The sequence below is a fragment of the Mastomys coucha genome, unplaced genomic scaffold, assembly GCF_008632895.1.
Source record: "Mastomys coucha isolate ucsf_1 unplaced genomic scaffold, UCSF_Mcou_1 pScaffold16, whole genome shotgun sequence".
Taxonomy (NCBI): domain Eukaryota; kingdom Metazoa; phylum Chordata; class Mammalia; order Rodentia; family Muridae; genus Mastomys; species Mastomys coucha.
In genome coordinates this window covers 78,748,097-78,760,073 of record NW_022196898.1, presented here as the reverse complement: position 1 = coordinate 78,760,073, position 11,977 = coordinate 78,748,097, and the positions used below count along the sequence as shown (strand labels likewise).

The window sequence follows — 11,977 nt, the reverse complement described above, 5'->3', positions numbered from 1 at the left end:
TTTTTGCCACCAAGTTCTCAGACAAGTACTGGGCACACTTTACGTCTAAAGCATGCTATGTGTAACTCCCTCTTGGCCAACATCTTGTATCTGTTGCTTTTCTGTCTTTTTCTCTTTGCCTGTTTACTCTGATTGGCTTTAAGTTTTTGTTTTTGCTTTTGTTTTTATAATTAGAATTGTGCTGACTTTGTATAAGAGTACTGATTTAAAAAAAACCTTTGTACCATTCAATAACTTTGGAGGGTCTGAATTGGGAATTCTAGTCTTGCCTTTGGCTCTGACTATGGGTTTGATTAAATGGCTTTAGGTTAGGTTAGAGGCTGTTAGATTTCTGTCCCAGGGCGTGTGCATTCTCTTGAGGGGACACTGCCTGTTGAAATGAGCTGTCGATAAGGCTCAGACAGCCGTGGAGACAGACACAGCGATGATGGGTGTCCTGGCTCCCTCCCAGCCCTAGCTGCTACTGTTTCAAGCACTGCAGAGTGGGAGTGGGGGCGTGGGGGGAGAAGTTCTGATTGGAGCCATCTGAGCAGAAGCCTGGAGCAAGGATGAGGTTAAGGCTTGAAGGGGTAGGAAGGCTTACTGTTCCAGGCCCAGGCCACGGCGCGTAGGAAGCAGTCCTGGGGCAGGAGCCTGTAAGGATGTTACTTCTGGTATCTGGAGGCAGCTTTAGCATCACGTGTCTCTGCACCCTGAACAATGCTTGTGTGAGCCATGGTGTCAGAGCCCTGTCTGTACTACGCGTACCTTCTCATGTCCTCTGCGCATGTGCCGTGGTGCCTGTCTGCGGTGCCCTTCCAGCTCCTTTGAGATTCTCTTCACTCTTCAGAACCTGGGCCTCAGAGGAGGAGGGGTGACCTGGCGAAGTCTGAGTGCAGCTCTTCATCTTTGCCCACACATCGTGAGCCAGTTTGGATGCTTCAGTGTTTGCTGCTGCTGCTGCTCATCCTCCTCATCCTCATCCTCCTCTTTACCCCCACCCCCGTTAACCTCACCAGTAGCTTGAACGCTTTGCCCTTGTCTCATTCCAAGTGTCTACTGCCCGGTACATAATAGACATAATAGCTCAGTGGTGGCGCACGCCTTTAATCCCAGCACTTGCGAGGCAGAGGCAGGCGGATTTCTGAGTTTGAGGCCAGCCTGGTCTACAGAGTGAGTTCCAGGAGAACCAGGGCTACATAAAGAAACCCTGTCTCGAAAAACAAAAAATAAACAAACAAACAAAAAGATATAATAGGCTTGTGACCTTAGGCTTAATGCCTCACCCAGCCAGGGGCTCAGGAGGGAGAATGGGGTATGTGGAGACCACCTGGTGAGGTTCATATGTGTGACTATTTTTTACGTTCTTACTACCTAAAAGTCAAAGTGTAAGTTCTTAGACGCCTCTAATTCTAATTTCTTAAAGATTATTTATTTATTTATTTATTTATAGTGTCTCTTAGAATGACAGGAAGGAGCTGGGCATTGTAGATGAATGCTTAAACACTTGAGAAAACTGCTCTCAGTAATGCACAGCAAGTGGAGCATGGTGGCTCTATCCATCTGGGCTGTCCTTAAGCAGGTGCCTTCACTGTGAATATAGGCCCAGTAGAATGCCCTTTGTAAAACAGGCAATTAAAAAGCAAAACAAAACAAATGCAACACATAAACAGAAACCTAAGCATGTATGAGTTTGTTTGTGTGTGTGAATATATGTGTGTGTAAATGCGTGCATATGTGTATAAGTGCTTGTTTGTATGTGTATATGTGAGTATGTGTATACATGTGTGCATGTGTAAGTATATATGTGTGGATATGTTTGATGTGTGCATATGTGTATATATGTGTGTACATGTGTATGGGGTGCATAGTTATGAAGCCCATTTATAAAAGAATTCTCTCTAATGTTAAATGACATTTCTGTGAAGGATTCTAGACTTGGCAAATCTGAAGCTGTGAGGGAGGCAGTGCTCCCAGGGCCAGGCGGCTCATTCCACGAACTGGGCAGCAGAGTCTAGAAGGTTCCTCATTTGTTGCAGTTGGTTTGAAAAGCTTATGACCAGTGTAACATGTGATCTGAGGCAGAAATCTTAACCATACCAGGAACATGGACTTTTAGACATTTTCTGAATATGTGTGTCTATAAAATCCTGGTGGTTCTAAAGGTGGCCTAGGGAATGGGGGGAAGGCCTGGGAAAGGTGGTGGAAGATGTGGAGCCCTTGTCTCTGCAGGCGATGCGTCGAAGGAAGACATCGATACAGCGATGAAGCTGGGAGCTGGCTATCCCATGGGTCCGTTTGAGCTTCTTGACTATGTTGGACTGGATACTACAAAGTTCATCTTAGATGGTAGGTTTTTAAACCCTTCTCTTTGTTTTTCCCACTGGGTTGAATTGGTCTCTTAGAACTGTAAGTTGTAATGTCAATTAGGAAACAATTACATGAATCTTAAGACTTTTCAAAATCCTGCCTTACCTAGTCCATTTTGTGTTACCGTGACCAAATGCCTGAGGTAGGATTCTTTATAAAGGGGGGAAAAAAAAAAGAGTTGTGTGTCTCTTGGTTCTGATAGCTAGAGATGTTCCAAATGACAGGATAATGTACCTGGCTTTGTCACAGCATGGCAGAGAGGCTAAGAAGCAAAACGGCCGAATACAGACGGGTCTTAGGTGTGGGTATGGGATGACCCTGGTTTGTAACTGTCTACCCTCTCAAAACTAATCTAGTCACTAGATTTGACCCACCCCTGAGAAAATTTCAAGTCCATTTGTGTGGGTAGAACCCTGTGAGTACCTTTCCAGGCCTCAACTCTAGAAGGATTCAGCAGACCAGCCTCCGGGGACAGAGCAGTTCCGGCCATAGCAGCAGGCTAGAGATTCACACTAATGGACGGCCCAGAAGGAGCGAGATGGCCTGTTGTTGCTTAGCAGGGCATCTGTTTTTAAACTTTCATTTGGATCCAACTACAGATTTATAGGTGTTTCTAGTATAACTCGGGTCCCATGCGCCCTTCAGTTTCCCCTCCAATAGGTGTATCTTGAATAACCACAGTGCAGAACCAAAGTCAGGATATTGACGGTGGTACACTGTGTCATGGCATCGTGAGCCAATGTGTGTTACCTCCATTGAAATCAAAATAATTATTAAGCTGGAATTCTGAAGTCAAATGTATTATACTGCTCTAGCATTTCACCCAAAACCTTTAAATACTGGGGAGGAAAAGGGTTTTAGTTGACTTAAGAAATTTGAAATTACGTGAGGCTGTGAAACACCTATGGGAACAACCCAGGATTTGGCATGGATCTGGAAAACTGTCTTTCCAGTTTCTATCTGTGCCTTTCTCTTGGGCCTTTGCATTGGTTTGCAGGAAGTGCCGGGCAGCAAGGAGCCTTGCAATGGAAGTAGGCTTCTAGCAGCACAGGCAAATAGTGTCATACCCACTGAAGGATCAGTGGCTGTGCCCATGAACCGTGCCATGATGGTCTGTGTGGGTTCTGTGCCCCAGGTGTGCCCTGAGAATGTCAAAACCTAATGAAGCTTTGTCCTTCCTCTCAACAGGGTGGCATGAGATGGAGCCAGAGAACCCCTTATTTCAGCCCAGTCCTTCCATGAACAGTCTGGTGGCCCAGAAGAAGCTGGGCAAGAAGACCGGAGAAGGCTTTTACAAATACAAGTGATACTTCCCCTAACAACTCCTCCAGCCAGCCACGGGACAAGGATGAGCTCGCTCTGGGCGGTGGTTTCGAGGCTTGCCATGGGTGGCTCAGTGGGCCCTCCCTTGCAGTCTCTCTGAAGTAATCTTTTGACTAGTTGCAGTCATGGGGTTCTTCCACTGAGATCGAATTCTCTAGTTTAGTCTGTTCTCTGTGAATTTTTCTGAAAAGCATTATACCTTTGGTGCCTTGGAGCAAACACCTTTTTTTCTGAACCTTCCCTTTTTTTGTAAAAAGCATTGCTTAGATTCCTTCACTCTTCTTCTGAGAACGAGTATGCTGTGTTTATCGGTGTTGAACCCCAGGGGCAGGAGCCATCGTGCCTACAGATGCATCTAAGGGCAGCAGCCAGTGCTCCTGAGGTCTTGCCTGCCTGGGATCATTTGCAGCCTGCAGCCACGAGCCGTAGCCTTCGTTCTGGACGTAACGGAAAATGTTCTGTCTTTCTTACCTCTCATCAGGACAGGACTCCTAGAGTGGTGGGCACATACCTGTGAGCTTGGTTTTGGGGGAAGGGTCTATCTCTGAGGCCATTCAGATCTTAGCCGCCGCTATCTGTCCCTCTCGTTTCCTCAGGAGGAGTCAGTGCTACAAAGTGCCTATGAATCGACTCTACTAAAATGAAATCTTTTAATCTGTAAACATTAGAATGGGAATAAACAAACTTATATAACTTAAAAGCATAAAATGCTTAAGTAATTATAAACATGGGCCCATCTTCTCTGACCTCTGGCTGGTACTGAAGTGACAGCACAGGAGGGAGGGGGGACAGGGCGTGTGTGTGTGTGTGTGTGTGTGTGTGTGTGTGTGTGTGTGTGAGAGAGAGAGAGAGAGAGAGAGAGAGAGAGAGAGAGAGAGAGAGAGAGAGAGAGAGAGAGAGAGAGAGAGAGAGAGAGAGAGAGAGAGGCCGGTCTATGTTTCTTACCAGTCAAATAGTCATAAGGGTACAAAGAGCAGTTTTTAAGAACATCTGTTTCTTCTTTGCCAACAAAGTCAAACAACGTAACCTAAGATTCTTTTAATCATTGGGTTGACAGAGTGTCTTCCATGATAGAATGGAAGGAGTTGGAAAGACATCTGAAGCCCTGAGGTCCAGTGGCTTCATTTGCAGAGAGCTTAAGGGATGCGTCCAAGGTCATCAGATATTCAGTAGCAGGTTCTGGATCAGATCTCGATTTTTAATGATATAAGCAAAAGAATGACTCTGAACACATCAAATCTCGATTTTCAGATAGTTCTTCCCCAGAGCAGGTAAGTATTTATTGTAGGTCACCGTTTTATCAGGATGTTTTTGTTTTTCTCTCTCCTATTCTGCACGCCCTCAGAGAGAGCTTATTCATTTTTGCTGCTTTGGGTGTCTGACAGAGTGAGAAAGTGCACACCTATATGCATTTCTGCCTAGCAGCACACCAGAACCTGGCTGATGCTAGTCTTCCATAGTGCCTGGTCCCGGGAGGGAAGCTGCTAGAGGGAGGTCTGCCCCACTGTCACCTGTGGGGCACCTGTGGCCTCACAGCTCTGTTTGTCCTCAGGCTACCTCTTACTCTTTGCTGTGACCCCTGACCCACAGGCTTCAGTTTGTCACCCTCTAACCAGAGTCTACAGAGGATGTGGGCACTCCTGAAAATGACCGAGCTCTTTCCTAGCCACTAAGTTTCAGGAAAGAGAGAGCGCTTAGTGGTGCAACCGACGGCTGCTGCCCGAGGCTCCCGGGGCGGGGAGGGAGTTTCTGGGTGGTACTTCTAAATGCACTTTGATCCTGCCAGACACTCAGAAGGCTCAGCCTCTCAATTCCTTTGCCTGCCATCGTATTATATCCATCCCATGCATTCTGGTCTGGGAGATGGACAAGGAGGGATCTGGAACTTTCTCCTCTTCTCGAATTTGCACTTGGGGAGTGGTCTCCTGTGCCCTTCCATGGCTCTGCCTGAAAATCAACCTTAGTAGGACTTCCATCCTTGAGCTTTCTTACCTTGCTTTTGGTCGTCCTAGTTGGGGATGGGCCTGGTTCTTGGCTTCTAAAGTTGCCTTCTAATGAATCTTCTATGGCATTGGAAAGTCAATACCAGATTTTAGGTAAAAAAACAAAAAAACAAAACAAAACAACAACAACAAAAACATGCTTCTTGCACAACCCCTTGTTGACATTGATTCATCTGACAGACGCGAAAATTTCAAAGGAAATTCTTTGATTATTTTGCAAACAGGTTACAGGACAAAACCTACGATCTTTCAATGTCCATGGAGATTTACTGTTATTGTTAATAACAGCAGCTGAGGGGGAGACATTGTTTAACTTGCTGACACCGGGTCTGAGGTCTGTTTTTAGGGAACTGTTGATTGATGTAGCGGGCGGTTACTGGGAAACAGGTGTTGATCCCAAGAAATGCTGGTGTTAGCCAAGTGTAGGGTGGCACATACCTGTAAGCCCTGAACTTGGGAGGTGGAGAGAGGATGATTGTGAGTTCAAGAATGATGTGGGCTATCCTCCATCCTACAAAACCTTTTATAAAGGGATCCGTCACTGAATTCTGCCAGGTGGTTAAGTCTGGCTAAGGTCGACTTCCAGGAACTTGTTTGAGATTGGACTATTTGCAGCTGAAGAAAGTAAAACCAATATATGATTGATGGCTTACACACCAGCACATGCTGGTGGTGCTCGCTCTTGGTGAGTTAAGCTGTTCATACATGACACATGGGCTTTTGTCGTCTCACCTTAATTTTAATCCCCTTAACACTTCAACCTAAGTAACTTAAGTCTATTAAAAATACAAGGTGTGGTTGTAATTCCACGGGGAAATGTTCTTGCTAACAAGCATTGGGGCAACATAAATAGTAACCTAAAAATCCTTGAGTGATGGGGTCACCACCACTATGGTCCCTCTTATCCCCCCACCTGGAGACAGAGCCTTATGTATCCCAAGCTCATCTCAAATTCCATACAGAGCCCAGAATAACCTTGATCTTCCTGCCCCCTCCACCCCCTTGAGTGCTGGGAACTGAACCCAGGACATACTGTGTGCCTCACAAGCACTCTGACAACTGAACTATAACACCATACTTTGAAAGAACCCATTTGGTTGTGTCCTATTTTTTTTTTTTTAAATGATGTGGTCATCATGATCACAGGGTTTTTTTTTCCCATCTGCTTTGTCACCTTTTCTTAGTTACCCTGTTGAGATGACAAAGCACGGTTTCACCACTGAAGATACAGCGCTGTCAATGGCCCTGATGCTGGGTTTTATTTCCATCCACCGATTGTGACTGCTGGAAGATTACCAGTTCTCTTCATACCTTGGGCTTCGACAGGCCCCAGATGGCCTGTGGTCCTCAGCCTCACTTTGCCTGAGTAAACCCAGAGGGGTTCTTGTCTCGATGGATCTGTTAAGGTGGACATGGTGTCAGAACCTTTCCTTGGGGGTGCTAATGGTCAGATCTCAAAGGATGATGCATGTCTTGGGGAGTGCAGAGGGGCCCACTGGAGAGGAAGCCGTGGGGTTACCACAACCCTGAGTACTTTATACCTAGGGAATGAGCTACAGGGTCTCCTGGCTCCTACCTGACTTCCACAGCTACCGGGGGAAGGGCTGCCTTTACCTCCTGAGCTGCTGAGCTTACTGTGTGCCAGCACACTGGTCTGTATGCACTTTCTTAAGTCTTGGGTGAGCACAGTTAGGTTGGGGATGGTTTTACGGGAAGAGCAATGCTTGGCACCCTTATATTAGAATCAAAAGGATTCCAAATGCAGGGGCACGGGGCAGCAGTTCATAGATGCGATCTGTAGCTAGCGGCTCCCTCCTCTTCTGAGTCTCTGTGTATCCCACGGTTTCTGGCAACACTTGACATCACACATCTCTACTGGCTGAAGACCTCACCATCCTGTCTGAGATGCTAATCTGTCAAGGGGATGTGGGGAGGAAGGGGCGGGGAGAAGGGAAGGGGAGAGGGAGAAGGGAGGGAGAGAGGAAGAGGGCTCAGTGGTTTAAGGGCATGTATCCTTGCAGAGAACCCATCTGGGTTCCTAGCTCTCCTGTCAGGCCACTCACAGCTGCCTGTAACCAGCTCCAGAGGATGCCATCTTCTGGCCTCCATTGGGCATTGCATGCATGGGTACAAGCCCACACACATCCAGGCTTAATTTAAAAAAAAAAAAAAAAATCTTTTAAAATAGTTGCAGCTGTCAAGTGCCTTAAGGAGCAAAGGCCATCTGATGGTGTGGATGCTCGAGGCTAGAAACAAGTGCCTCACAGAGCATGAAGCAAAGGCCATCTGATGGTGTGGATGCTCGAGGCTAGAAATGGAGGGACAGGCTCCACTACCTAGAACCTGAGGAAGGTGGCAGGTAGAGCCTGTGTGGCAGATGCCAGCAAGTGTCACGAAAAGTCAGATCATCCACAGTTTACCTCTGGACTTTGTTAAGCCCCCCAAATAAACACCACACACACCTCGTCTTGGGGGGTATACAAGTTGGGCAAGCCAGACCTGGGGCCCTTGTTAAATAGCATTGAGTGAAGGAAAAGCCTGCGGTGCTGGAGAGATGGCTCGGTGGTGAAGAGCACTTGCTGCTCTAACAGAGGACCTAGGATTGGTTCCTAGCACCAACATGGTGGCTCACAACCCTCTGTAACTCTAGTTCCTAGGGCTCTGATTCCCCGTTCTGACTTTCAAGGGTGCGAGGCATACACATGGTACATACATACACACAAGCATACATACATACATGCATACACTCATATACACGCATACATACATACATGCATAGACACATATACACATATACATACACATATATATAACATTTATATAAGGACACTCATAAAATAGTAATAAAGCCTTAAAGGCCAGTGACAACAATAACTAGACCAGCTTGTGGGGCTTTCTATTCTATACCTCATATACCCTTTTTGCAATGGAGAAAACATCACAGCATAAGATGTCATTCACCAATGCCACTGACTTCAGATTCTGTGAGAAAGGTAGAAAATGTCAGCTCCACTAATTCTGCCGCTTCTGCAGAGCCACCGGAGATGACGTAGGGCCACATCTGCAGCACATCTGCAGCTCATGTGTGCAGTTCTCCTTCCCATCTGGCACATGTGTGTTCTGCCGGTGTCTCCCACACATGTAATATGGAGATGAATTGATTTCGCCATTAACATCTCAATCTAGATCCAGCAAAAATATTTCATCTGTAACCTCAGCGTTGGGGAGGTGGAGGCAGGAGGATTGTGAGCACCTAGTAAGATCATGCCTTAAAAATATGCTATGGCCCAGCAGACAGCTCAGTGTATAAAGGCTGCCAAGCCTGATGAACAGAGTTTAATACCCCGGAACCACATGGTAGAAGGAGAAAAGCTGTACAAGTTGTCCTCTGGCCTCCCCACAGATTTGAGGCACTCACATCCATGCAAACACGTGCAAAATAAAAAAAATCTAAAAGACAGATGTTGAGATTTAGTGAATGTGCCCACCAGTGTAGGTGACTAATATACGAACACCACCTCCCCTTGTCAATGCCATACCATTCTTGAGTTCAAAACAGGCTGGTTAAGGACCCCTTAGTACTACCCTGAATAGGACGGAGCACCAGCGTTTTATGGCCATACAAACGGGATGATTCCTTTTTTTTTTGTTTTTGTTTTTCGAAACAGGGTTTCTCTGTGTAGCCTCAGGCCTGTAGACCAGGCCTGCCTCTGCCTCCCAAGTGCTGGGATTAAAGGCGTGTGCCACCACTGCCTGGACAGACAGGACAATTCTTACAATGGGCTGGACAATATTTCCTAACAAATTAGATCTCAAGGGGAAGTCCACTTCACAAACTGTCTGAGATCGCAGGTGTGTACCAACATGCCTGGCTGGTTATTTAAGACAGCCTCACTGTGAAACAGATATGGCATCAACAAATGCGTAGCATCATTTCTTCGATAAAGAAAAACAACCCCTCTCCCTTTGACTTGAGTTCTTGAGTATACGAATTAAAGTTCTGTATTACTATTGTGTATCAGTGTCCACATGGTAGTACCTTCTCCTTCAATCTCTCTGAGGATGATGATGTTTGTTCATTAAACAGCGGCTTCCAGGACGCCTGAGAAAACCAATGGCATCTTTATCATACTCTACAGAGATTTAGGATCTCATTTTTTCTAGCAGTACTTCGATGTTCGCAGCTCCTACTTGAAAGCAGTTGGGGTTCATGAGTGGAGGTTGTAAGGGGCAGCTCCCTGGGGCCTGGAATCCTGGTGCCCCCTGGAGGTCTCACTCACTAATGTCACATTAGCTCTTTTGCATAAAGTCTCATCCTGTGCAGTGGGAGGTTTGCTACACTGTTGCTGTGTGCTGAGAAGTTTACATTTCCCCTCCTGTTGGGTTTATCCATTAAGACCTTTCTACATTGTTGCAGCCTTGGACTTAGCTGTGGGAGGAAAACTGTTTGCATTTGGATAGCCATATCGTCATGAAACAGTTGGAAGGTCCCTCCCAACTGGACAGGTGTTGCCGGTAACCCTGGCAACCAAACCAACTAAAACAGGAGGGAAACACCCATTTCTAAGGATGGCAGTGCCAACTGTGACCTTGGGCAAGGCGAGGCTCCCAGAAAGGCCGTGCTTTGTGTTAGCTGCAGGGCAGGGAGACACATTCACTTTAAAGATCAAATAGAAGTGGCCAGAAAGAATCTCTCCAGCCACAGGCAACTTCTGTAATCTGTCTCTTGGAGTGGGGAGATACATGATTCTCCTTCCCTAGTACAAATGCCTCCAGAATGCAGGTTGGCAGGATGACTAGAAATGAGCCTTACCCTTAGCTGTATCTTTCATGAACATATTTCCCAGACTCCATCTTCCTCTCCCAGAAAAGCAGTCTGCCATGTTTGCTTTTGTAGCTAACTCCCCAAGTGATCACCATGGCAGAGTCAGCTGGAGCGCCTTGAACCATGCATGTTAAGGAGATGATCCCTGAATGAATGGCTGAATATTAAACCTTTAGAACAAGTAGGACCCCGGAACATAATACGTTTTTTCCTGGTTCAAGTTTAGGATTGAATGAAGAGGAATTGGAAAGGTTCCAGAGGATAGTAATGAAAATGATTAAAGGCCTCATGATGAAAGGCGCAAGGACTCGGGATTACTTAGCCTGGAGAAGAGAAATTTGAGGGGTGATTTAGTGGCAATCTTCAAGTGCAGTATGCGGAGGGCTATTACAAGCACGGGAGCCAGCTGTTCCCCAGCTGTATACATGGCTGAAAGAGAACGAGAATTTCAGGGAGTTCAGTTAGCCAGTGATACCAAACCTTGAATGTGAAAGACCTTGAATGTATGTAGTTTCTGCTAAATCAGATAGCAACGTGTAGTAGGGGGGAAATTATGGGCTATCACTAAACACTGAGAAAGATTTGACTCTGAGGAGCTGGACAGGGTGGGTGACTTCTTCACCACTTGGGCCCCGGGATGTGGGGAGCTCAGGTTGAGATCCAATGAGCTCTGAAGAGGGAAGGCCCGGTGAAGCCTCTCCACACCAGCGCTGGAGCCTGAGTGGAGCCTGTGATGTGCCAGGAGAAACCCACTACTGACTATGCTTCGCATCTGTGCCTGGTATGGGAGAGGAGATGCTGGGGTCTGCAGGCCTGGGAGGCAGGGGCTGCCCTGTGCACTCACAAGGCCGTTGTGACAGGGGATGCTCCTGGGCCCCACCAAGTCCTGGCCTCGGGTTCAGTTCACCACCAACTCGCAATTATGAGCAACTTTATTCTTAATAAAATGACACTTTTAAAAAAATGTTTTATTACAAAGCTTCTTTTTAAAAAATGCTCAGCACGTTAACTCAAACTGGAATGACAAACGTTAAGATGGATGACAAGTTTGGGGCAGAGGCTGTCTGCGCCCTGCTATTTAAAAAAAAAAAAAAAAACAGGTACGTCAATGCTCATTTTAACAACTGGCATAAATTCCCACTAATCAGCTAATAAAAACAGATACAAATACAGAACATTTAAAGAAAGAACAATTCAAGTGCTGGCCTTTTTACAGGAGTGAAAAGAAATTTAAAAAAAAAAAAAAACCACTGCAAATGGGTTCGCTCAAAGGAGATGTTAAGGTTTGATGTTATTAAAAAAAAAAAGAAAAAAATCAGAAAACTAAGTGAGACGGGCTGCCAAACGAGACCTCCAACAGGAGCGGGTTTGGCTATCTGTTTAGCTTTATCAGACACCTCCCAGGGCAGAAGCCATTGTATATCACAGAGAAGCCACTTACTGGACAAGATCTCTCAAGACAAAAAAAAAAAAAAAA

General features: G+C 46.1%; 2 protein-coding genes across 2 annotated transcripts in view; one reads left to right on the top strand and one right to left on the bottom strand.

The window, feature by feature from the left end:
* The window catches only part of Hadh (hydroxyacyl-CoA dehydrogenase), a 45,028-nt gene extending 40,653 nt beyond the window's left edge, over positions 1-4,375 (top strand). The window contains exons 7-8 of the mRNA XM_031375531.1: positions 2,212-2,328; positions 3,538-4,375. Coding sequence (XP_031231391.1) covers positions 2,212-2,328; positions 3,538-3,656 — 236 coding nt within the window. The 3' untranslated portion in view covers positions 3,657-4,375. The remainder of the gene's footprint in view (positions 1-2,211; positions 2,329-3,537) is intronic.
* A 2,543-nt stretch (positions 4,376-6,918) lies between these two features.
* Positions 6,919-11,977, bottom strand: part of Lef1 (lymphoid enhancer binding factor 1) — a 115,306-nt gene continuing 110,247 nt past the window's right edge. The window contains exon 12 of the mRNA XM_031375523.1: positions 6,919-7,588. The gene's annotated coding sequence lies outside the window, so the exon portion shown is untranslated. The remainder of the gene's footprint in view (positions 7,589-11,977) is intronic.